At 45.4% G+C, this 23,602-nt stretch overlaps 1 protein-coding gene across 1 annotated transcript in view; it reads left to right on the plus strand.

Moving 5' to 3' along the window:
- Positions 1–22,850, plus strand: part of LOC126187739 (uncharacterized) — a 330,635-nt gene extending 307,785 nt beyond the window's left edge. Inside the window, exon 6 of the mRNA XM_049928989.1 lies at positions 22,195–22,850. Coding sequence (XP_049784946.1) covers positions 22,195–22,414 — 220 coding nt within the window. The 3' untranslated portion in view covers positions 22,415–22,850. The remainder of the gene's footprint in view (positions 1–22,194) is intronic.
- Positions 22,851–23,602: the final 752 nt, after the last annotated feature.

Here is a 23,602-nt window from a genome sequence, read left to right on the forward strand (position 1 = left end):
CAGGATCAACTAGCGCAACATAAATCATTGACACATTTCAGATAATATTTTAAAACAATATACTTAAATACCTTTGTTTACCACAAGCCTTTATTAGTTAACAGGTTAGGCTCTGTTAGTGTAGCCACGCAAATGAGGTAGCAAGTCAAGATCTACAATTCTACTTTGCCATTTAACACGCGTCGTGACGGGGAACAGGAAGAATCTAGCTAATTAATTGAAAGTCACTACGTCTATCCAGTATTTGATGATGCGCTCAAAATCAACAGACAAACATGAGAGTCAAGTTTACACTCGCAAACAGCACACACAGGACACGAGCATAAGGTGAACATTAAATAAACTGCTCCTTGTTCAGTCATTTACATACTGACGAAACAAATAATCTTCACCGAATTACCGTAGACGCCGGAATGCACAGTTGCTTGCAAATAACTCAAAATAATGGTCAGAACGTCTTACTTTAATCACAAGCTGCGACATTGTCGCAAATAAAACGGTGACCCGTATATGGAATAAGTTTCCTTTACTTTACGTCTATGGTCACAAACTTTTTGTCAACAGATTACCGGTTTCGGTCTATAATGACCATCATCAGATCTGTTTCATAAAAATAAAGTCCTAATGTACTGCAGTCTTAGTGGCATCGTCACATGTTAAATGCAGAATCAGCACAAGCATCGTCAAATATATATAAATAACATCATATGCACGAGTCATGTTGTCAGTAGCAGTACTGTTTAAAACAAGCCATTAGGACTTTGTTTTTATGAAACAGTTCTGATAATGGTCATTATAGACCGAAACCGGCAATCTGTTAAGAAAAAGTTTGTGACCATAGACGTAAAGTAAAGGAAACTTATTGTCTTACTTTAAGTCCGACGACATCCGTAGGATAGGAGTTTCAATGGACGACCAGCCCTCATCCCCTTGGATCCACCTGCGACGAAGACTGTAACATTGGCTGCTATCACGGCTTTAACGATGCATCACACCTGACACGAGTCACGCCAAACATCAACAAAACAGCGTGGCCTCCTAAACAATAACATTGGCTGCTATCACGGCTTTAACGACGCATCACACCTGACACGAGTCACGCCAAACATCAACAAAACGGCGTGGCCTCCTGTACGCTCCCAGACCCCCGCAATTAGAGTTCCTCCTCCAGACCAATGCTCTCTCGCAAACACGGCAAAGCCCCTGTGGCTATGATAAGGCAACAACAGAGCGCGAAGCGGGAATTTCAAAACGAACGCGCTACAGACAAGGAGGACACGCATAGAACCAACCGTGACATTTCGTCACGGTTCATGTCTAACTGGCGCACCAAAGTAATCGTTCCTTCACGCTCAGCTGTGGGGTTGGCGTAGTGGAGGCGGTCAACACTAGCGTCACTAAATCAGATGCTACTTGGTTGATGTGAAGCCTTGTTTATACCAATGGCAATCATTAAAATAAAGGCATTTTTCGTTGTGGCAGGATCTTCTCATGAAATTTCAATCACTAACTTTCTCCTTAGAGTGTGAAAATACTTTGTTGACGCCCACTCACGTAGGAAGGAATGATCATCCTAACAAAATAAAAGAAGTAAGAACTCCAACAGAAAGATTTACGTGTTCTGTTTTTCCGCACGCCGCTCGAGAATGGAACGGTAGAGGAATAACTTGAATGCGGTTTCATGAACCCTTTGCCAAGCATTTAATTGTGAACTTCAGAGTAATAATGTAGATGTAGAGCGAACAGAACCGAATGGGCATCAGAAAATGAGAATTCTCTCTGGACGGAAAAAAATCGCAACACCAAAAATAATTAATCTAGAATCAATTTTCGCGAAAACATTTGTCTAGGTAACAAATTTAAATGATAACATTGCAGTTCTGAAATGCTGGTACATTAATTAGTGGCGTAACCAACGGAATGTTGAATTCAAGCATGCAGACATGCATGCATTCAGTTATAAGAATTGCTGATGTCAGTTTGTGGGATGAAGTTCCACACCTGTTGCAATTGGCCGGTCTATATAGGGACGGTTAATGCTATCTGTGGAAGCTGCTGGAGTTGTGTCCCATATAGGCTCGACTGGAGACAGATCTGGTGATGGAGCAGACCAAAGCAACATGTCGATACTCTGTAGAGCATGTTGAGTACAACGCGGTATTTGGGCGGGCGTTATCCCGTTGGAGCAAATCCCCTGAAATGCTACTCACGATTGGCAGCACAACAGGTCGAACGACCTGAATGACGCACAAATTTGCTGTCAGGATGCGTGAGTTAACCACATGAGTACACCTGTTGTCATACGAAATCACACCCCAGACCATAACTCCAGTGTGTAGCTCCAGTGTGTGTAGCATGGAGACAGGTTGGTTGCAGACCTCAACTGCCATCCTTCTAACCAACACAGGGCCATCACTGCACCGACGAGGAACCAGCTTTCATCATAAAACACTACAGACCTCCATCTTGCCGCCAATGAGTTCACGCTTGACACCATTGAAGATGCAAATGACAATGGTTTGGTGTCAGTGGAATGCACGTTAAGTGTGTCTGGCTCGGAGCTATCCTGTGGTGCCATCTGCTGCTACTGCAGATCCAGTACCATGCGCTAGAGCCATAAGCCGAACACGAGGGTCTTCCCTCACAGTGGTGCCTCGTGGCATTCTGGAGCCCAGTCTTCCTGCGACGGTACTCTCTCGTGACCACCGCTGCCAGCAATCATGTACATTCCTGCCAAGATTTCCTGCGATATCGCCGAAGTAACATCCAGCTTCTCGTAGCCCTATTACACAACATCGTTCAAACTCGGTTAAGTGTTAATAACTGCGTCTTTGTCACCTTAAAGGCGTTCTTCATTAACGTCCAATCTGAAACGTAACTAGTGCTCACAACCGTTACAGAGTAAATTTAAAGCAAATCTGATTTTCATGCTCATAGAGGCGCTACTGTTGCCACTGTTATGCGACTGGCACGAAATCCGAATAGACATCATCTCTCAGATGTACAAACACACCTAACAAGTTTCGTTCGTATATGTCGAAAAACTCATTATTAGTGTTGCGAACTTTTTTCCGTCAGTGTACATTCGGTCATACTCGATTCGCTTTCGCTATTATTCGGTCTGTTCCGCTGGTTGTCGGTCTTTTAGCGAGCCATCAAAGAAAGTTCGTCCCCTCTCTGATTAGGCGCTAGCAGTAAAGAAAGCTTTCGCCTGCTATCTTGTCCACTTTTGTTGTTATTGACATGTGCTGGTTGAGCGATGGAGTAGGCTGAAGGGAATATCACGTTGCTGGTAGAAGAATGTACACTGCCAGGAAAAAAATTCAACTCCTTCTAGGACAAGATCATTTTAGTGACAAATCAGGTCACAGGTAGTTCATCATTGGAGGAGTATATGGTAAATCTACACATGTTACAGTAAAAGGTACACAAAGAGTCGCATCAGGACACTACCTCCTCTGGTGGAAACGCAGTCACATGCACTGAAAAGCCAAAACAACTGGTACAACTTTCTAATGTCGTCTACGCCCCAAGAGCAAGCAGAAGTGCCGCAACACGACTTGGCGTGGACTCGACTAATGTCTGAAGTAGTGCTGGACGGAATTGACACCATGAAACCTGCACGGCTGTCCATAAATCCGTAAGAGTACGAGGTGGTGGAGATCTCTTCTGAACAGCACCTTGCAAGGCATCCCAGATTCGCTCAATAATGTTCATGTCTGGGGAGTTTGGAGGCAAGCTGTATCGTTTAAACTAAGAAAAGTGTTCCTGGAGCCACTCTGTAGCAATTCTGGATGTATGGGTTGTCGAATTGTCCTGCTGGAATTGCCCAAGTCCGACGGAATGCACAATGGACATGAATGGCTGCAGATGGTCAGACAGGATGCTGACGTACGTGTCACCTGTCAGAGTCACATCTAGACGTATCAGGGGTTCTATATCACAAGTGCACTCACCCCACACTACAGAGCCTCCACCAGCTTGGGCAATTCCCTGCTAACATGCAGGGTCCATGGATTCATGAGGTTTTCTCCGTACCCGTACATGTCGATTCGCTCGGTACAGTTTGAAACGAGACTCGTCCCACCAGGTGACATGTTTTCAGTCATCAACAGTGCAATGTCGGTGTTGACGAGCCCAGGCAAGGAGTAAAGCTTCCTGTCGTGCAGTCATCAAGTGTACACGAGTGGGCATTCGGCTTCGAAAGCCCATATCGATGAAGTTTCGCCGAATGGTTCGCGTGCTGACACTTGTTGATGGCCCAGCGCTGAAATCTGCAGCAGTTTGCGGAAGGGTTGCACTTCTATCACGTTAAACGACTCTCTTCAGTCGTCTTTGGCCCCGTTCTTGCAGGACCTTTTACCGGCCGCAGCGATGTCGGAGATTTGACGTTGTACTGTCATCCTGATATTCACAGTACACTCGTGAAATGATCGGACGGGAAAATCCCCATTTCATCGCTACTCGGAGATGGTGTGTCCCATCGCTCGTGCGCTGACAATAACACCACGTTCAAACACATTTTAATCTTGATAACTGCCATTGTAGCGGCAGTAACCGATCAACAACTGCGTCAGACACTTGTTGTCTCATATAGGCGATGCCGACCGCAGCGCCGTATTCTGCCAGTTTACATATCTCTGTATTTGAATATACACTCCTGGAAATTGAAATAAGAACACCGTGAATTCATTGTCCCAGGAAGGGGAAACTTTATTGACACATTCCTGGGGTCAGATACATCACATGATCACACTGACAGAACCACAGGCACATAGACACAGGCAACAGAGCATGCACAATGTCGCCACTAGTACAGTGTATATCCACCTTTCGCAGCAATGCAGGCTGCTATTCTCCCATGGAGACGATCGTAGAGATGCTGGATGTAGTCCTGTGGAACGGCTTGCCATACCATTTCCACCTGGCGCCTCAGTTGGACCAGCGTTCGTGCTGTACGTGCAGACCGCGTGAGACGACGCTTCATCCAGTCCCAAACATGCTCAATGGGGGACAGATCCGGAGATCTTGCTGGCCAGGGTAGTTGACTTACACCTTCTAGAGCACGTTGGGTGGCACGGGATAAATGCGGACGTGCATTGTCCTGTTGGAACAGCAAGTTCCCTTGCCGGTCTAGGAATGGTAGAACGATGGGTTCGATGACGGTTTGGATGTACCGTGCACTATTCAGTGTCCCCTCGACGATCACCAGTGGTGTACGGCCAGTGTAGGAGATCGCTCCCCACATCATGATGCCGGGTGTTGGCCCTGTGTGCCTCGGTCGTACGCAGTCCTGATTGTGGCGCTCACCTGCACGGCGCCAAACACGCATACGACCATCATTGGTACCAAGTCAGAAGCGACTCTCATCGCCGAAGACGACACGTCTCCATTCGTCCCTCCATTCACGCCTGTCGCGACACCACTGGAGGCGGGCTGCACGATGTTGGGGCGTGAGCGGAAGACGGCCTAACGGTGTGCGGGACCGTAGCCCAGCTTCATGGAGACGGTTGCGAATGGTCCTCGCCGATACCCCAGGAGCAACAGTGTCCCTAATTTGCTGGGAAGTGGCGGTGCGGTCCCCTACGGCACTGCGTAGGATCCTACGGTCTTGGCGTGCATCCGTGCGTCGCTGCGGTCCGGTCCCAGGTCGACGGGCACGTGCACCTTCCACCGACCACTGGCGACAACATCGATGTACTGTGGAGACCTCACGCCCCACGTGTTGAGCAATTCGGCGGTACGTCCACCCGGCCTCCCGCATGCCCACTATACGCCCTCGCTCAAAGTCCGTCAACTGCACATACGGTTCACGTCCACGCTGTCGCGGCATGCTACCAGTGTTAAAGACTGCGATGGAGCTCCGTATGCCACGGCAAACTGGCTGACACTGACGGCGGCGGTGCACAAATGCTGCGCAGCTTGCGCCATTCGACGGCCAATACCGCGGTTCCTGGTGTGTTCGCTGTGCCGTGCGTGTGATCATTGCTTGTACAGCCCTCTCGCAGTGTCCGGAGCAAATATGGTGGGTCTGACACACCGGTGTCAATGTGTTCTTTTTTCCATTTCCAGGAGTGTATGTCTATATGTCTGTAACAGTTTCTTTGGCGCTTCAGTGTATTCTCGCATGCAAACGATCATAAGGGTGCCTAATAGCATACTGCTATAAATTTTCCCACGTGTCTTGCGCCATTTGTTCCAATTCGGTAATGGTTCTTGCGGGCTCTGGAGACCGAGTAACTTCCCACTTCATCATGTGCCGTAAGTGATCAAGCGGCGAGAGATCTGTTGATCCTTCAGGCAAGGGCAGTTATTACACTCGAAGGAGAGGGCGTTTCGCGGCAGCAGCTGTACGTGGAGGTGCACTGTCCTGCTGAAATAGCACATCACATTCGTGAGGATATGAAATGGCAGTAGCATTGCGATAACAGCCTGTGCAACGTAGCAGGCAATGGTTACTTTACCCTGCAGAATCATCAAGTGGGACCGAGAGTTGTAACAGATGGCTCCCACACCATGGAGCCAGAGTTGGGACCTGTGTATCGTATGCGAATGCACCCTTGAATAAGCAGCTCACCAGGTCCACCCCACACATGTGTGCGCCCATAAGTCGATACAGACAGAACGTAGTCTCAAAACTGAAGACATTCCTGTCTCCAGTTAACTCTTTCACGACACTAGAATAGCCATGGTCGGCGGTGTCGTAGTGTCAGTGGTAGCGTGGCTAGAAGCACGCATTATCTTAATCCTGTTGTGAGGAGATGGTTGCCAATGGTTCCTGATGTAACGGGAGCTTCAGCATGTGTCAAGATTTCGTCCCTTGATGATGTTCGATCGGCCACCGCTGCTCGCCCAATGCTTGCGGAGTCAAGACAGAAGTAGCACAGACGGGAGCGCCATCATAATCGCCGATGACTTAGCAAATTAATCACTAGCGCTGCAGTCCCTCAGTATGCACTTATTATACTCTGGTGCAACTGAACACAAACCTCGAGGGTGCTGCATTTTTTTCCGGCAGTGTAGATATTATAGGCGCTTCTGCGATCCAAGGTATACACAGCACAAATGTCGAAGGAAAAGAAACGTGATTGGTAGAAAATTGCCGAAGCACTCAAAAGTCGAGCTGGAGATGTGAGAAGGACGAAAAATTCATGAGATGCTTACATCGGCAGGGAAATGAGTAAATAAGCACACGCTATGTACACTCCTGGAAATTGAAATAAGGACACCGTGAATTCATTGTCCCAGGAAGGGGAAACTTTATTGACACATTCCTGGGGTCAGATACATCACATGATCACACTGACAGAACCACAGGCACATAGACACAGGCAACAGAGCATGCACAATGTCGCCACTAGTACAGTGTATATCCACCTTTCGCAGCAATGCAGGCTGCTATTCTCCCATGGAGACGATCGTAGAGATGCTGGATGTAGTCCTGTGGAACGGCTTGCCATGCCATTTCCACCTGGCGCCTCAGTTGGACCAGCGTTCGTGCTGTACGTGCAGACCGCGTGAGACGACGCTTCATCCAGTCCCAAACATGCTCAATGGGGGACAGATCCGGAGATCTTGCTGGCCAGGGTAGTTGACTTACACCTTCTAGAGCACGTTGGGTGGCACGGGATACATGCGGACGTGCATTGTCCTGTTGGAACAGCAAGTTCCCTTGCCGGTCTAGGAATGGTAGAACGATGGGTTCGATGACGGTTTGGATGTACCGTGCACTATTCAGTGTCCCCTCGACGATCACCAGTGGTGTACGGCCAGTGTAGGAGATCGCTCCCCACACCATGATGCCGGGTGTTGGCCCTGTGTGCCTCGGTCGTACGCAGTCCTGATTGTGGCGCTCACCTGCACGGCGCCAAACACGCATACGACCATCATTGGCACCAAGGCAGAAGCGACTCTCATCGCTGAAGACGACACGTCTCCATTCGTCCCTCCATTCACGCCTGTCGCGACACCACTGGAGGCGGGCTGCACGATGTTGGGGCGTGAGCGGAAGACGGCCTAACGGTGTGCGGGACCGTAGCCCAGCTTCATGGAGACGGTTGCGAATGGTCCTCGCCGATACCCCAGGAACAACAGTGTCCCTAATTTGCTGGGAAGTGGCGGTGCGCTCCCCTACGGCACTGCGTAGGATCCTACGGTCTTGGCGTGCATCCGTGCGTCGCTGCTGTCCGGTCCCAGGTCGACGGGCACGTGCACCTTCCACCGACCACTGGCGACAACATCGATGTACTGTGGAGACCTCACGCCCCACGTGTTGAGCAATTCGGCGGTACGTCCACCCGGCCTCCTGCATGCCCACTATACGCCCTCGCTCAAAGTCCGTCAACTGCACATACGGTTCACGTCCACGCTGTCGCGGCATGCTACCAGTGTTAAAGACTGCGATGGAGCTCCGTATGCCACGGCAAACTGGCTGACACTGACGGCGGCGGTGCACAAATGCTGCGCAGCTAGCGCCATTCGACGGCCAACACCGCGGTTCCTGGTGTGTCCGCTGTGCCGTGCGTGTGATCATTGCTTGTACAGCCCTCTCGCAGTGTCCGGAGCAAGTATGGTGGGTCTGACACACCGGTGTCAATGTGTTCTTTTTTTCCATTTCCAGGAGTGTATTTCTTTTTATTCAAAACGAACGTAGCAATACATTTGATTGAAAGTAAACAAATTCTCTCTAAAATATCGATTGTGACGATTAATGTTAAAAATACAAGAAAGGATTTAACATTCTCGTTGCTTACATTCATGATATCTGCAGTTATGTGGCTCATGTACCACTATGAGATTAGAGATTTTTTATCATGAAAATGATTTATCCGGAATCACGCTATCTGCCCTCTAAAAAATAATATAGGAGATTTTATCAAGTAGCCTACGTGTCAGGTCGTAGTATATTTCACATTTCATTAGTCGTATGCTATTGACATTATCTTCCTTATACATAGTTTAATAAAATCCTTGAAGTGCTTCGCAAGTGTCACTGCAGACATCAGAAACTCTCAGGTAGAGCAGCTAATGGAATGTAAAACAATCACTAACGTAAATGCCTTCAGCTGCTATTAACCAGAGGGTAATATATGCTAGTCCTTCATCGGGTTATGTTGGTCGTCGATAATTGGTATTCTGCTTTTAAATTTCCTTTCCAGTCACACATTTCACGCTTACATACAAATTCATATGTTTCAATTCCTCTTTTACTATGCATTTTTGAGTACTTCATACAAAACAATGCTCTCGTCATGCAAAATAAGTCTCTTTCAGTATTGAAGTTCTGCATCGTGGCTGTAACTACCGGTTATTAGCGGCAAAGAGTAATAACACAGAGTACATAGACTTTGCTCGTTATCTCGTGTTATCTTCTGTTCCCTTTAGAGTAAACAGTTGTTCACAGACACGAGCGAATGGTAGTGCACACTGATGAACTGTCTGCGAAACCTTGTTCCCTTGTGTTCGTTTCCATTTTCTCCGGTGGAAACTGGACTTAAGAAAGACACTTTCTGAGTAGTTCTCGTACTGTTGTGACCGGAACACCCGTGTGTCAACATTAGGCGTTGCCTGCAGCCAAAACCTATATGCTGTAATTTTAACGCTGAAAACTGATCTGGCTGTGTATGGCGTTTTGCCGGCCGCTGTGGCCGAGCGGTCCTAGACGCTTCAGTCTGGAACCGCGCGACCGCTACGGTCGCAGGTTCGAATCCTGCCTCGAGCATGGATGTGCGTGATGTCCTTAGGTTGGTTAGGTTTAAGTAGTTGTAAGTTCTAGGGGACTGATGACCTCAGATGTTAAGTCCCATAGTGCTCAGAGCCATTTGAACCATTTTTTTGTATGGCGTTTGGTGAGGGCAGGGCTGACTACTTTAACTTATGCTTCACCGAAATGAGGAGGCTCTGTTTGAATGCCTTAGCTCAGCGTTTCTAAGCATTGCTGATTTCTACATTATAAGTTCGCACGAGTGGATGCTAATAACCACGTTACCTCGGCAGAGTCATACAAAGGCCTGTTCGATAGCAAACATTTGAAAAATACTCACAATTCAGAAAATCATTTTGGTGAATGAAATACCGATTTCCTAAACCTGATCACAAATCAAATGCAGAAACAGAACTAAATCTGACCTACGTTAAACGCAGCTTTCGTATATCACTCTATTATTCATTCGATAACAGTGCATAAGAAGTCTGACAATTCCAGCATGGTACGTGAAGCATGTAGTTTTAGAAAGACATTACTTTGAGTTCCGTAGTAGACGCATGAAGAAGAGCTGTTTGTAGCTCTGATTATAACTTCACCAATACAAATCAATAGCTGCTTTCATACATGGTATAATCCAATCCTTCTCAGTATAATCCAATACATATACGCTCTTTAGCACACCACATCACACACAGGTAAATACACACTTTCATTCAAGAACGGTCTAGAATAGAAGAGTCATGGAGAAGAATGGTTTGTCCCTGTTCAAAACTCGGAATCCGTGTGCAGCCTCTCGGCGTCATCAGTTCTCATTGGCTGAGGCCGCTTTCGTCTCAGATCTTAGGCAGTGAGTGTTGTGGATTGACAAGCGAGCCAACCCACTATGAGAGGAAGCCGAAAGGCACGCGTTTTAGCTCACGCAGGCTGGCGTGAGGTCTGCAACAGGTCAAGGAAATGAGACTAGCAAAAAAGGACGTAGCTGTGGAATACTTAACTTTAATCCATAAATGGTGACCATCGCTCTTGATGGTATATGTTTTACAGCATCAATAGTAACTGGTAATGGCGCCTTGCTAGGTCGTAGCAAATGACGTAGCTGAAGGCTATGCTAACTATCGTCTCGGCAAATGAGAGCGTATTTTGTCAGTGAACCATTGCTAGCAAAGTCGGTTGTACAACTGGGGCGAGAGCTAGGAAGTCTCTCTAGACCTGCCATGTGGCGGCGCCCGGTCTGCAATCACTGATAGTGGTGACACGCGGGTCCGACGTATACTAACGGACCGCGGCCGTTTTAAAGGCTACCACCTACCAAGTGTGGTGTCTGGCGGTGACACCACAGTGAGACCAGCGTAGAAGATGCAGCAGTGAATGTATGGATGTCGATCACTGCATGCAGATACAGGATGTCCAGGGAAGGTGTCCCTGATTTCATAACTAAATGTCTCGAAAACTAAGATCGATAGAAAAGTTCATCACTCGGTATTATGTTGTGAAAGCTGTAAGAACTTTATACAGAAGTTATACAAAACTTTGGAAATATAAACTGTGCGGTGCAGCTCAGAGCGATCAGTTCCGCTGTTGAATCGTGAAGGGAGGTTAGCGTACCAAATGAAGAGATTGAAAACATGTGTTCCGCTGAACAACGTGTTTTTCTGATACGGGAATACCACATGCTAGAACACAGTCCTACGGCAACAAGGCACAGTTTTCAAACACGATTCATTGTTCCAAAAGAATCCAATTCGAGACACATTCGCAAGCTTTTAGCCAAATTCGAACGAATAGGCAATATGGATGATGATCTAGCAGGGAATGTTGGCCCAGGCAAACTGTAGTTACTTCTGAAAACGTCACCACGGTTTTTGGAATTATCAAGACAACCAAAGAAAATCCATCCAAAGATTTATAGCAGAGTCTGATTTGACGCTTTCCAGCACGCAGAAAATACTGAGACGGTATTGTAGCAAAGTCTGATTTGAAGCTTTCCAGCTCGCAGAAAATACTGAGACAGTGCGTATACATGATTCCACTCAAACCTAACACAACAGGCCATGTGCGTACGAGATGTGCGACAGAGAACCGGCTTAGCGAACCAAAATTTTCACAGTGATTGGTAATTAAGGATTTCACGTTGCCTGCATCTGGTTCACAGATGAGGCACACTTCCACCTTAAAGAAGTCGTGAATAAACAAACTGGCGATTTTGGGGTCTGAAAATCCTCATTTGTGTGAAGCGAAACCACTGTATTCTCCCAAAGTTACTGTTTTGGCTCCGAGGTGGAGCAGAGACATTATTTGCCCTTTTTTCGTGGAGAAGCGATCACTGTTGAACGTTACGTTGCAGTTTTGGAAAAATTCGTCACCACACATTTAGCGTTGGAGGAGAAACTAGACACCAAGTGGTTCATGCAAGATGGGGCCAGACCACGTCGCACCGAACAGGAATTTCGTTTTCTTCGTGAATGCTTCGGGAATAGGCCCACTGCGTTGGAGTGTTGCAAATCTACTGGCACAGGGACGGATTGGCCTCATACTAGCCCGATCTTTACTCCTTTTGGCTACTTTTTGTGGGATACATTGGAAGACACTGTCTACTGAAACCATCCCACTACGCTAAACACGCTTGAATCGGTGATCTGTGTGGCGCAAATTGGTTCAAATTGCTCTGAGCACTATGCGACTTAACTTCTTAGGTCATCAGTCCCCTAGAACTTAGAACTACTTAAACCTAACTAACCTAAGGACAACACACACATCCATGCCCGAGGCAGGATTCGAACCTGCGACCGTAGCGGTCGCGCGGTTCTAGACTGAAGCGCCTAGAACCGGTCGGCCACCGGGACCGGCCCCTTTTTTCACCTTCGCGTTTCTCAGAAGGATTTGCGACTTTCTTACGAAACGTATAGAAATAATTTCTGTAGTATTTGATGTTAGGTAAATGTAAATATAGGAGTAGCATGTGGACAAAGGAGAAAATGTGCATTTTAGTAGAGCTAACTTAGGAATTTTATGCACCTGCATTTTCATGAACAAGCTGTTTGGGAGCCAAATAAAACTATCAGCTGCCACTGGAGAGCACAGAATGCGCAAAATCACGTTAACCAGATGGTGCCGTATTCCGACGGTGCTTTGTCTCGTGACGTTCGGTTTCCCATTCGTGTTCACGTCAACGTCAACGTTAGCTGCCTCGCCACGGTGCCAATGCGACACGGAGCTAACCAAATCCAGTCCTGGTGGTGGAAAAAATATTTATCGTCAGCATTTGATCGGCAAGGTGGTAGCGCAAAGGTCCTATTCACCAGGCTTCGAGCAGACGCCCTGGATTAAATTCCAAATCTTTCCGCATCGTCTCAAGGGGAGGGGAATGTGAGGCTATTGACGGAAGTTCATCTGTCGGATGGGGACGTTAACCTAGGCGACCCCCTTGGTGCTATTCGCTATTTGCGAGGAGCAAGGTATGGGCCGTCGTTTAATTTCACTTTCACCCTTTTCACATCATCATAAAACGCATACGTGGCTCTACACTACACCCGTTACAGTCATTAACAGTCAATAGATACACTTAAGACACAATTTCCACACACCGAGATAAAAGGATTCTGTGTATGTGGAAGAAGAAAACCCTTTCCAACTATGTCTTTACTATCCATTGTGGTGATTAGTGAGAACGCACTGGCAATAAAATGGTCTCTAGCTGCAATGTAGGCTTTGTAACCTATCCATTACATGATCGAGCTCTACCTGTGCACACGGCCTAACAGCATTTCTTGTAAATTATATGTAACAAGTTGTCAAGCCTGCCGATCGTACAATCAAGTCAGACTGTGCATGAAATTAGAATAACTCATACCCAGGATCAAACATTAAGTCAATAATATTTTCCATCTTTGGAATGTTAATGTCATTACGCATTTCTGCTAACCAGTTTACAGTTGAATTAAAACGAATTATAGTGGGTGTGTGTAACCGCTTTCTACAACGAATAAACAATTACGGTGTTGACAACAAACCTCTACGCCGACAACAAGTTAACATCAGTCTGGAAGGATACTGGGATACAATACAGTACTATTTTATGCCCCATCGGCTACACAGTCAGAGCGTAAAAGTAGGTGAACGTTGCCGGCCGGAGTGGCCGTGCGGTGCTAGGCGCTACAGTCTGGAACCGCGAGACCGCTACGGTCACAGGTTCGAATACTGCCTCGGGCATGAATGTGTGTGATGTCCTTAGGTTAGTTATTTTTAAGTAGTTCTAAGTTCTAGGGGACTGATGACCACAGATGTTAAGTCCCACAGTGTTCAGAGCCATTTGAACCATTTTTTTAGGTGAACGTTCACGAGTAGGAACATCTTATGATAAAGCAGGAATCGCTAAAATCCCTTGAACTGTCCTCGACACATGGTACAATCAACTTAAACAACATAATGTTCTGATCTTACAACTGGTAGGCTTGACAACGCGCAACATGTACCTTATGAGAAGTGATGTTGCGTTGTATACGCATTAATCTAGTAATTATTGTTCTATCTTTGACGTTCTCACTGTTACATACTTCTTAGCACGGGGCACAGAATAGTATTTTACTGTGTCTCGGTGTTCTTCCGGAATAATGTTCATCACTTTGATCGTAATTGTTTTCAGTTGCATAACAGATTTACGTGTTCACTAATGAAATTTCCATTGTAAATGTCACTTAACTTTAAACGAAAAGCTGATTGCGAACATGATGTTGTTTAATGTATAACGTAGAAAATACTACTGTATTAATTACTTCCTATGACTATGAATCACTACGATCGCCGGTTCGAATACTGCCTCGGGCATGGATGTGTGTGACGTCCTTAGGTTAGTTAGGTTTAATTAGTTCTAAGTTCTAGGGGACTGATGACCTCAGATGTTGAGTCCCATAGTGCTCAGAGCCAAAATTTTTTTGACTATTAATAATTATACCATGGATCAAAATAGCAGACAAATGTGGTAATTTAACTACTTCTGTTTTATTGTAAGACTTTCTTAGGAGTGAACATTCACCTACGTTCACGCTCTGACTATGTAGCCGATGGGGCATAAAATAGTTCTTTATTATATCTCAGTGTCCTTTCAGATTAATATTCACTATTGTTCAGCATAGAGGTTTGTTGTTAACACCATAAATTTTTACTGCTTTTAGAAAGTGGTTACAGACTCCCACTATAACCGGTTTTGATTCAGCTGTAAATGGGTTACCAGCAATGTGTAATGACACTAACATTCCAAAGGTAGAAAATATTATTGACTTAATACTTGAGCCTCGCTGTGAGTTATTGTAATTTTATATATAGTCTTACTTGAGCACGGGAACTTTGACCTGACCTTATGGTTCAAATGTCTCTAAGCACTATGGGAATTAGCATCTGAGGTCATCAGTCCCCTAGATTTAGAAGTACTTAAACCTAACTAACCAAAGGACACCACACACATCCATACCCGACGCAGGATTCGAACCTGCGACCGTAGCAGCCGCGAGGTTCCGGACTGAAGCGCCTAGAGCCGCTCGGCCACAGCGGCCAGCTTGACCTTATGACTGAATGGTTTGACAACTTGTTACATATAATTTATGAACACTGCTGTTACGCAGTATACGCACTGATGTAAAGTAATTTTTGAAAACTTTTGCTCTACGCTCAGGTGCATCTGAGAATCGGACAGGGTTCCCCAATCGATCATGTAATACAAATGATATGAAACCTTCTAGGTGGCAGAACCTATCCATCAAGGTCTCCCAGCTATCCCTCAGGGTCACCCAGCCGAGAATTCCATGCGACTCTTTTCCAGCCGGCCGGGGTGGCCGAGCGGTTCTAGGCGCTACAGTCTGGAACCACGCGACCGCTACGGTCGCAGGTTCGAATCCTGCCTCGGGCATGGATGTGTGTGATGTCCTTAGGTTAGTTATGTTTAAGTAGTTCTAAGTTCTAGGGGACTGATGACCTCAGAAGTTGAGTCCCATAGTGCTCAGAGCCATTTGAACCATTTTGACTCTTTTCCCTTCCCAAACTCCTACTTTAAATCTACTGGTAACCTGTTATAGACTAATGCACCAGAATATACAACTCCATTCTGTACGCCGGACAGGAATACACAGACTACATTGAAATAATTTTTACTTCTAGTACTATGGTGGCGAATTTCACAGTTCATCCTGAATTCAATTTGCTATTAACCACAAACAACATTAGATAGATTGCAGAGACAGGCTTTAGATATTTTGTTGTCAGCACCACACAACAGTCCAACTCCATCCTTCTTTAAAAGAAACTTCTTCTTGATATCAGCTGCATTGCGCTAGAAAATATTTTTCCGTTTTTCATTCTTTTCTTTTTTCATGATTTTACCAAGTTTTTTTTAGTTTAAGTATCAAGTGAGTGTTATACCCAAAATACGCAAACGGCGTAATTGTTCAGCGACATAAAAGCCCTGTTTCTAGAACACTTCCGAAATTTCACCAAAATTAACTTCGAAATTTTCGTGTAGTTGTATGTTCCCGTTCTCCTATACAGTTTGGGCGCGTGATTGTTTAGTTTTACGGATATTGCTCACTGAGACGGCGAACAACCTCTTCGGAAGTCTCCAAATTAATTTACTTAAATGGCGCTGGCACGGAACGGCCTCTTTTTCCATGCGGCGTGACAAGAAAATTAATTACGGCGCTACAAAGAAGCAATTAAATGTTTCCCCAAGACTTTAACTGCACAAAATGGCGCCTCCTTCAGAGGCGGCTGGGCCGTTGCTAATGTTCCATTATGTCTCACGGCTTGGCATTTTGGTAAATAACTGTAAAGTCGTGTAGCTCCTTTTGATAAAAGTTTTCTGGAACGAAAAACAGGTGGTTAATAAGCAAACACAAATGTGGTACCTTCTGTCATTAACAATAACTTTCTTTATTTATGCACTTATTTCATCTACATAAATAATAATGGTAATTACAGTAATGAATACATGCTATTACAGTAAAATTAGTCTTACTATCAATGTGGAGTAGGATCAGAGCTGAGAAAGAAGAAGAAAAACTAAACAGATATCAATATGGATGAGTAAAGGTGGGTTAATGTTGCCACTTTCTCAGAATTATTAATTCGCTGTTGAGGAGATGAAAGACAGCTGCGGTATGCTGAGAGTGAAACCACGTCAGTGATAGCAAGTAAAGCATAGCTCCGAGTGGTTTTGGGCTTCTCCTTCGCAGTTTCTTTCAGAGTCGTACATATGCGACGCAGAAGTATATGGAGAAAGATTTAGCGTTATGTGTAGGTTCAACCAACATGTGGGACTTACCAGATCTTCTAAAGCAGTGGAATAATGATACGTAACTGAAATGTGAGGAGGGTTCTTGAGAAAATCAGTGGCTAAGATACCAGTAAAGGGAACTGTGAAAATCATGTCACCTATAAAGTCACATACACCCAAACATTCATGGTTAGACCAAATATCTCGAGGGTAACTGACGTAAGCACCTCCTGCGGTTTCTTGGTACATCTGTACTGTTTTTATTAAGATATTTGACCACGTTGCCTACACTTGTACAATGCGCGTTAGTAAGAAAAAAAGGGTAGATTAGCATATTCACTAATGTATCACCAGAACACGACATATTTTATATCGGTCAATTGCGACGATACATAGACTGCAACCGTTGATTCCCCACACTGCAGCACTTTGTATCTGAAAGCGTTAATTACACAGGTGGGAAGATACATTTCGAATGACGCATCACAAATTCAAAAATTCGCTAGTGTATATTCTGAAACTCTGTCAATTAAAATAACCAGATGCACTTCAAAATTTGATAATTTTGTGTGGCCAAAATTAATTATTGATTATTCATTATCATGTAATTAAGTTCAGTACATTTTTGCACCCTAGAACTAAAATAAAGTTTGTAACTGGGGTCATACCGTCGGTAAAAACGTTTATTCATAAAAGCACAGTTCAGTTTACTAATATCACTGAAGTTCTTCAGTAATACTGTCACAAATAACAACTGCAGACGAGTCGGCAAGCGATAATGAAAGAGATCGCTGTGTTACGAAGCAACAGTCACTGAATGTTGGCCCCTATTTTGACTGGAGCAGAGGTGGGATTCTTCGTACACGTCTGTCAGGGTGCCTGAAGATGGCGTAATGTAGCGCTGAAACCGGTTACTCAAATACACTGAGGAGCCTATACGGGGTGGTCCATTGATCGAGACCGGGCCAAGTATCTCTCTAAATAAGCGTCGAACGAAAAAACTAAAAAGAACGAAACTCGTTTAGCTTGAGGGTGGAATCCAGATGGCTCTAAGGTTCGCCTGCTAGATGGCGCTTCTATAGGTTAAACGGATATCAACTGCGTTTTTTAAAACAGGAACCTCCATTTTTATTACATACTCGTTTATTATGTAAAGAAATATGAATGTTTGAGTTGGACCACTTTTTTCGCTTTCTGACGGATGGCGCTGTAATAGTCACAAACATACGGTTCACAATTTTAGACGAACAGGTTGGTAACAGGTAGGTTTTTTAAATTAAAATACAGAACGTAGGTACGTTGGAACATTTTATTTCGGTTGTTCCAATGTGATACATGTACCTTTGTGAACTTATAATTTCTGAGAACGCATGCTGTTACAGCGTGATTACCTGTAAATACCACATTAATGCAATAAATGCTCAAAATGATGTCCGTCAACCTCAATACGTTTGGCAATACGTGTAACGATATACCTCTCAACAGCGAGTAGTTCGCCTTCCGTAATGTTCTCACATGCATTGCCAATGCGCTGACGCATGTTGTCAGGCGTTGTTGGTGGATCACGATAGGAAATATCCTTCAGCTTTCACCACAGAAAGAAATCCGGGGACGTCAGATCCGGTGAACTTGCGGTCCATGGTATAGTGCTTCGACGACCAACCCACTTGTCATGAAATATGCTATTCAGTACCGCTTCAACCACACGCGAGCTATGTGCCGGATATCCATCATGTTGGAAGTACATCGCCATTCTGTCATGCAGTGAAATATCTTGTAGTAACATCGGTAGAACATTACGTAGGAAATCAGCATACATTGCACCATTTAGACTGCCATCAATAAAATGGGGCCCAATTATCCTTCCTCCCATAATGCCGCACCATACATTAACCCGCCAAGGTCACTGATGTTCTACTTGTCGCAGCCATGGTGGATTTTCCGTTGCCCAATAGTGCATTTTATGCAGGTTTACGTTACCGCTGTTGGTGAATGACGCTTCGTCTCTAAATAGAACGCGCGCAAAAAATCTGTCATCATCCCGTAACTGCTCTTCTGCCCAGTGGCAGAACTGTACACGACGTTCAAATTCGTCGCCATGCAATTCCTGGTGCATAGAAATATGGTACGAGTGCAGCCAATGTTGATGTAGCATTCTCAGTACCGACGTTTTTGAGATTCCCGATTCTCGCACAGTTTGTCTGCTACTGATGTGCGGATTAGCCGCGACAGTAGCTAAAACACCTACTTGGGCATCATCATTTGTTGCAGGTCGTGGCTGACGTTTCACATGTGGATGAACACTTCCTATTTCCTTAAATAGCGTAACTATCCGGCGAACGGTCCGGCACATGGATGATGTCGTCCAGGATACCGAGCAGCATACATAGCACACGCTCGTTGGGCATTTTGATCACAATAACCATACATCAACACGATATCTAATTTTTCCGCAATTGGTAAACGGTCCATTTTAACACGGGTAATGTATCACGAAGCAAATAGCGTCCGCACTGGCAGAATGTTACGTGATACCACGTACTGATATGTTAATGACATTTACAGCGCCATCTGTCACAAAGCGAAAAAAGTGGTCCAACTAAAACATTCATATTTCTTTACGTACTACACGAATATGTAATAAAAAATTGGGGTTCCTATTTAAACAAACGCAGTTGATATCCGTTTAACCTATAGCAGCGCCATCTAGCAGGCGAACCTTAGAGCCATCTGGATTCCCCCCTCAAGCTAGACGAGTTTCGTTCTTTCTAGTTTTTTCGTTTCATGCTTATTTTGTGAGATATTTGGCCCGGTCACAATCAATGGACCACCCTGTAGAGCATAGGGCCCCCACGAGCACTCAGAACCGCAACACGATGTGGGATGGACTCGACTAAAGTGTGAAGTAGTGCTGGGGGAACTCACACCATGAATCCTGCAGGGCTCTCGATAAACCCGCAAGTGTACGACGCGGTGGAGATCCCTTCTGTACAGCACGTTGCAAGGCAACCCAGATATGCTCAATAATGTTCATGTTTTTGGGAATCGGGTGGCCAGCGGAAGTGTTTGAACTCAGAATAGTGTTTCTGGAGCCAGTCTGTAGCAATTCTGGATGTGTGAGGTGCCGCATTGTCCTGCTGGAATTGCCAAAGTCCGTCGGAATGCACAATTGACATGAATGGATGTAGGTGATCAGATAGGATGCTTATGTACGTGTCACCTGTCAGAGTCGTATCACACCAACTGCACACACCTCACATCATTACAAAGCCGCCACCAGCCTGAACAGTCCCCTGCTGACATGCAGGTCCATGGATTAAACGAGACTCGTTCGACCATGCAACATGTTTGCAGTCATCAACGCAGACCAGTGTCGGTGTTGACAGGCCCAGGCGAGGCGTAAAGCTTTGTGTCGTGCAGCCATCAAGGGTACACGAGTGGGCCTTCGGTTCCGAAAGCCCGTATCGATTACGTTTCGTTGAATGGTTCGCACGTAGACACTTGTTGATGGCCCAGCATTGAAATCTGCAGCAAATTGCAAAAGGGTTGCACTATTGTCAGGTTAAATGGTTCTTTCCTGCTATTCAAGATACACTAGTGAAATGGTCGTACGGGAAAATCCCCACCTCATTGCTACCTCGAAGATGATGTGTCCCATCGCTCGTACGCCGACTAAAACACCACGTTCAAACTCACTTAAATCTTGATAACCTGCCAGTGTAGCAGCAGTAACCGATCTAATAACAGCGCCAGACACTTGTTGTCTTATATAGGCGTTGCGGACCCCAGCGCCGTATTCTGCTGTTTACATATCTCTGTATCGCGTATCATGTCATTTCTGGAAACCCAGAATCTACTCTGTAGGAATCAACATGGATTCCGGAAACAGCGATCGTGTGAGACCCAACTCGCTTTATTTGTTCATGAGACCCACAAAATAATAGATAGATACAGTCTCCCAAGTAGATGCCATTTTCCTTGACTTCCGGAAGGCGTTCGATACAGTTCCGCACTGTCACCTGATAAACAAATTAAGAGCCTACGGAATATCAGACCAGCTGTGTGGTTGGATTGAAGAGTTTTTAGCAAACAGAACACAGCATGTTGTTATCAATGGAGAGACGTCTACAGACGTTAAAGTAATCTCTGGCGTGCCACAGGGGAGTGTTATGGGACCATTGCCTTTCACAATAAATATAAATGAGCTAGTAGATAGTGTCGGAAGTTCCATGCGGCTTTTCGCAGATGAAGCTGTAGTATACAGAGAAGTTGCAGCATTAGAAAATTGTAGCGAAATGCAGGAAGATCTGCAGCGGATAGGCACTTGGTGCAGGGAGTGGCAACTGACCCTTAACATAGACAAATGTAATGTATTGCGAATACATAGAAAGAAGGATCCTTTATTGTATGATTATATGATAGCGGAACAAACACTGGTAGCAGTTACTTCTGTAAAATATCTGGGAGTATGCGTGCGGAACGGTTTGTAGTGGAATGATCATATAAAATTAATTGTTGGTAAGGCGGGTGCCAGGATGAGATTCATCGGGAGAGTCCTTAGAAAATGTAGTCCATCAACAAAGGAGGTGGCTTACAAAACTCTCGTTCGACCTATACTTGAGTATTGCTCATCAGTGTGGGAGCCGTACCAGGTCGGGTTGACGGAGGAGATAGAGAAGATCCAAAGAAGAGCGGCGCCTTTCGTCACAGAGTTATTTGGTAAGCGTGATAGCGTTACTGAGATGTTTAGCAAACTCAAGTGGCGACTCTGCAATTTCTGCGTCGCGGTGTAGCTTGCTGTCCAGGTTTCGAGAGGATGCGTTTCTGGATGAGGTATCGAATATATTGCTTCCCCCTACTTATACCTTCCGAGGAGATCACGAATGTAAAATTAGAGAGATTCGAGGGCGTACGGAGGCTTTCCGGCAGTCGTTCTTCCCGCGAACCATACGCAACTGGAACAGGAAAGGGAGGTAATGACAGTGGCACATAAAGTGCCCTCCGCCACACACCGTTGGATGGCTTACGGAGCATAAATATAGATGTAGATGTATTTGAATACACATCCCTATATCAGTTTCTTTGTCGGTTCAGTGTAAAAAAAAAACTGGAATTTTAGGCGGCTGAAGATATTTTGATTCGACACTCCTTGTTTAATAGGCGAAGTTCCGCAACCATCTGCATAAAGATAGGATTATATTCAAGGTTCTGTTGCTGTCGTTTCCAGGCTCGAGGTGGAGATGCGAGACTGCGGCCGCTTCGGTCTGGGCCTCGCGCTGGACATGCTGCCTATCACGACGTGCGAGACTGGAGAAATGCCCCGGCTGCGAGAGGGCGGCGATTCTGGAGCTGGTGTCGGCCCAGCCTGGAGCTACCAGTGCACCGAGGAGTGCGCGAGGCGCATGGCGGGGCTCGTCAAGGAGCTGGTGGACAGTGGTCAACTGTAGCGGTGTCTGGGACGCCGCGCACCCCTCTCCAGTACAGGCGGCATCGAGAACTCGCTACCCACCGGCAAAGTGCTCAGCTGCTTGCGGCCATCTGGAGCGTGCCCTCTGTCTGAGAGCAGCTGCTCTTCGGGCACACATCCGCTGGCGACTATTGACTTCTAAAGCCATACATTTTATTATTATTCAAGTGTGGGTCCTGCTGGACCACACAATGTATACTACAAAGGTCATTACAGAATTTTACTTCAGCCCTTCTTTTTACCTCCACTTTTTCAGAATGCGCTATTTCCCTATCCTCTAAGTAATTCTGGTCTTCTTGGGTTCTTCTGCCTGGTACAAAGCCGAGTCCTGAAATTATTCCGTATTGCGTTTTCTGTTTTATTGTCTCTGAATCAAGGTCATCTATTTATTCTACTTTTTATTTATTTTTATTTATGTTATTGGAAAGATTAGTGGTCTGAGGCTCTGCCTTTCTCCTAAGCATCTAAAAATTTTGATAACATTAAATTTTACAGAACCTTACCGACAATATTCGTGGAACGATGGGTCACACACTGATGATAACTTATTGTTGAAGGATTAATATTTTTAACTTGTCGATTGAAATTAACGCACATCATTGTATGTTCGTCAGAAAGAGAGACATAGATTACACCTTACTAAAACCACGATCGAATAAAGTTAGCCGGCAGGAGTGGCCGAGCGGTTCTAGGCCCTTCAGTCTGGAACCGCGCGACCGATACGGTCGCAGGCTCGAATCCTGCCTCGGGCATGGACGTATGTGATGTGCTTAGGTTAGTTAGGTTTAAATATTTCTAAGTTCTAGGGCACTCATGACCACAGATGTTAAGTCCCATAGTGCTCAGAGCCATTTGAACCATTTTTTGAATAAATTTACAACTAAATTTACAACATGTGTTCAGACAATTTTCTCTGTTTTATTACATGCTTGATGGCAATACCCATTTACTTTACAGCTATATACGCAATCCACAGATCACTTTACAGTGCTTGGGGATGGTACTTTGTAACACTGCTTGTCAGTCGCTTTCCTGTTCCATTCCCAAAAGCGAGTAATAGTGTTTCTCGAAAGAATCGTCTTCCTCTATCCAATGGTTACCGTCTAAGTTCACGGAGCACTGCCTTGGTGCCTCTGTATGAGGCCCTTATCATCCTTGTTTATTTCTG

The sequence above is a fragment of the Schistocerca cancellata genome, chromosome 5, assembly GCF_023864275.1.
Source record: "Schistocerca cancellata isolate TAMUIC-IGC-003103 chromosome 5, iqSchCanc2.1, whole genome shotgun sequence".
Classification (NCBI taxonomy): domain Eukaryota; kingdom Metazoa; phylum Arthropoda; class Insecta; order Orthoptera; family Acrididae; genus Schistocerca; species Schistocerca cancellata.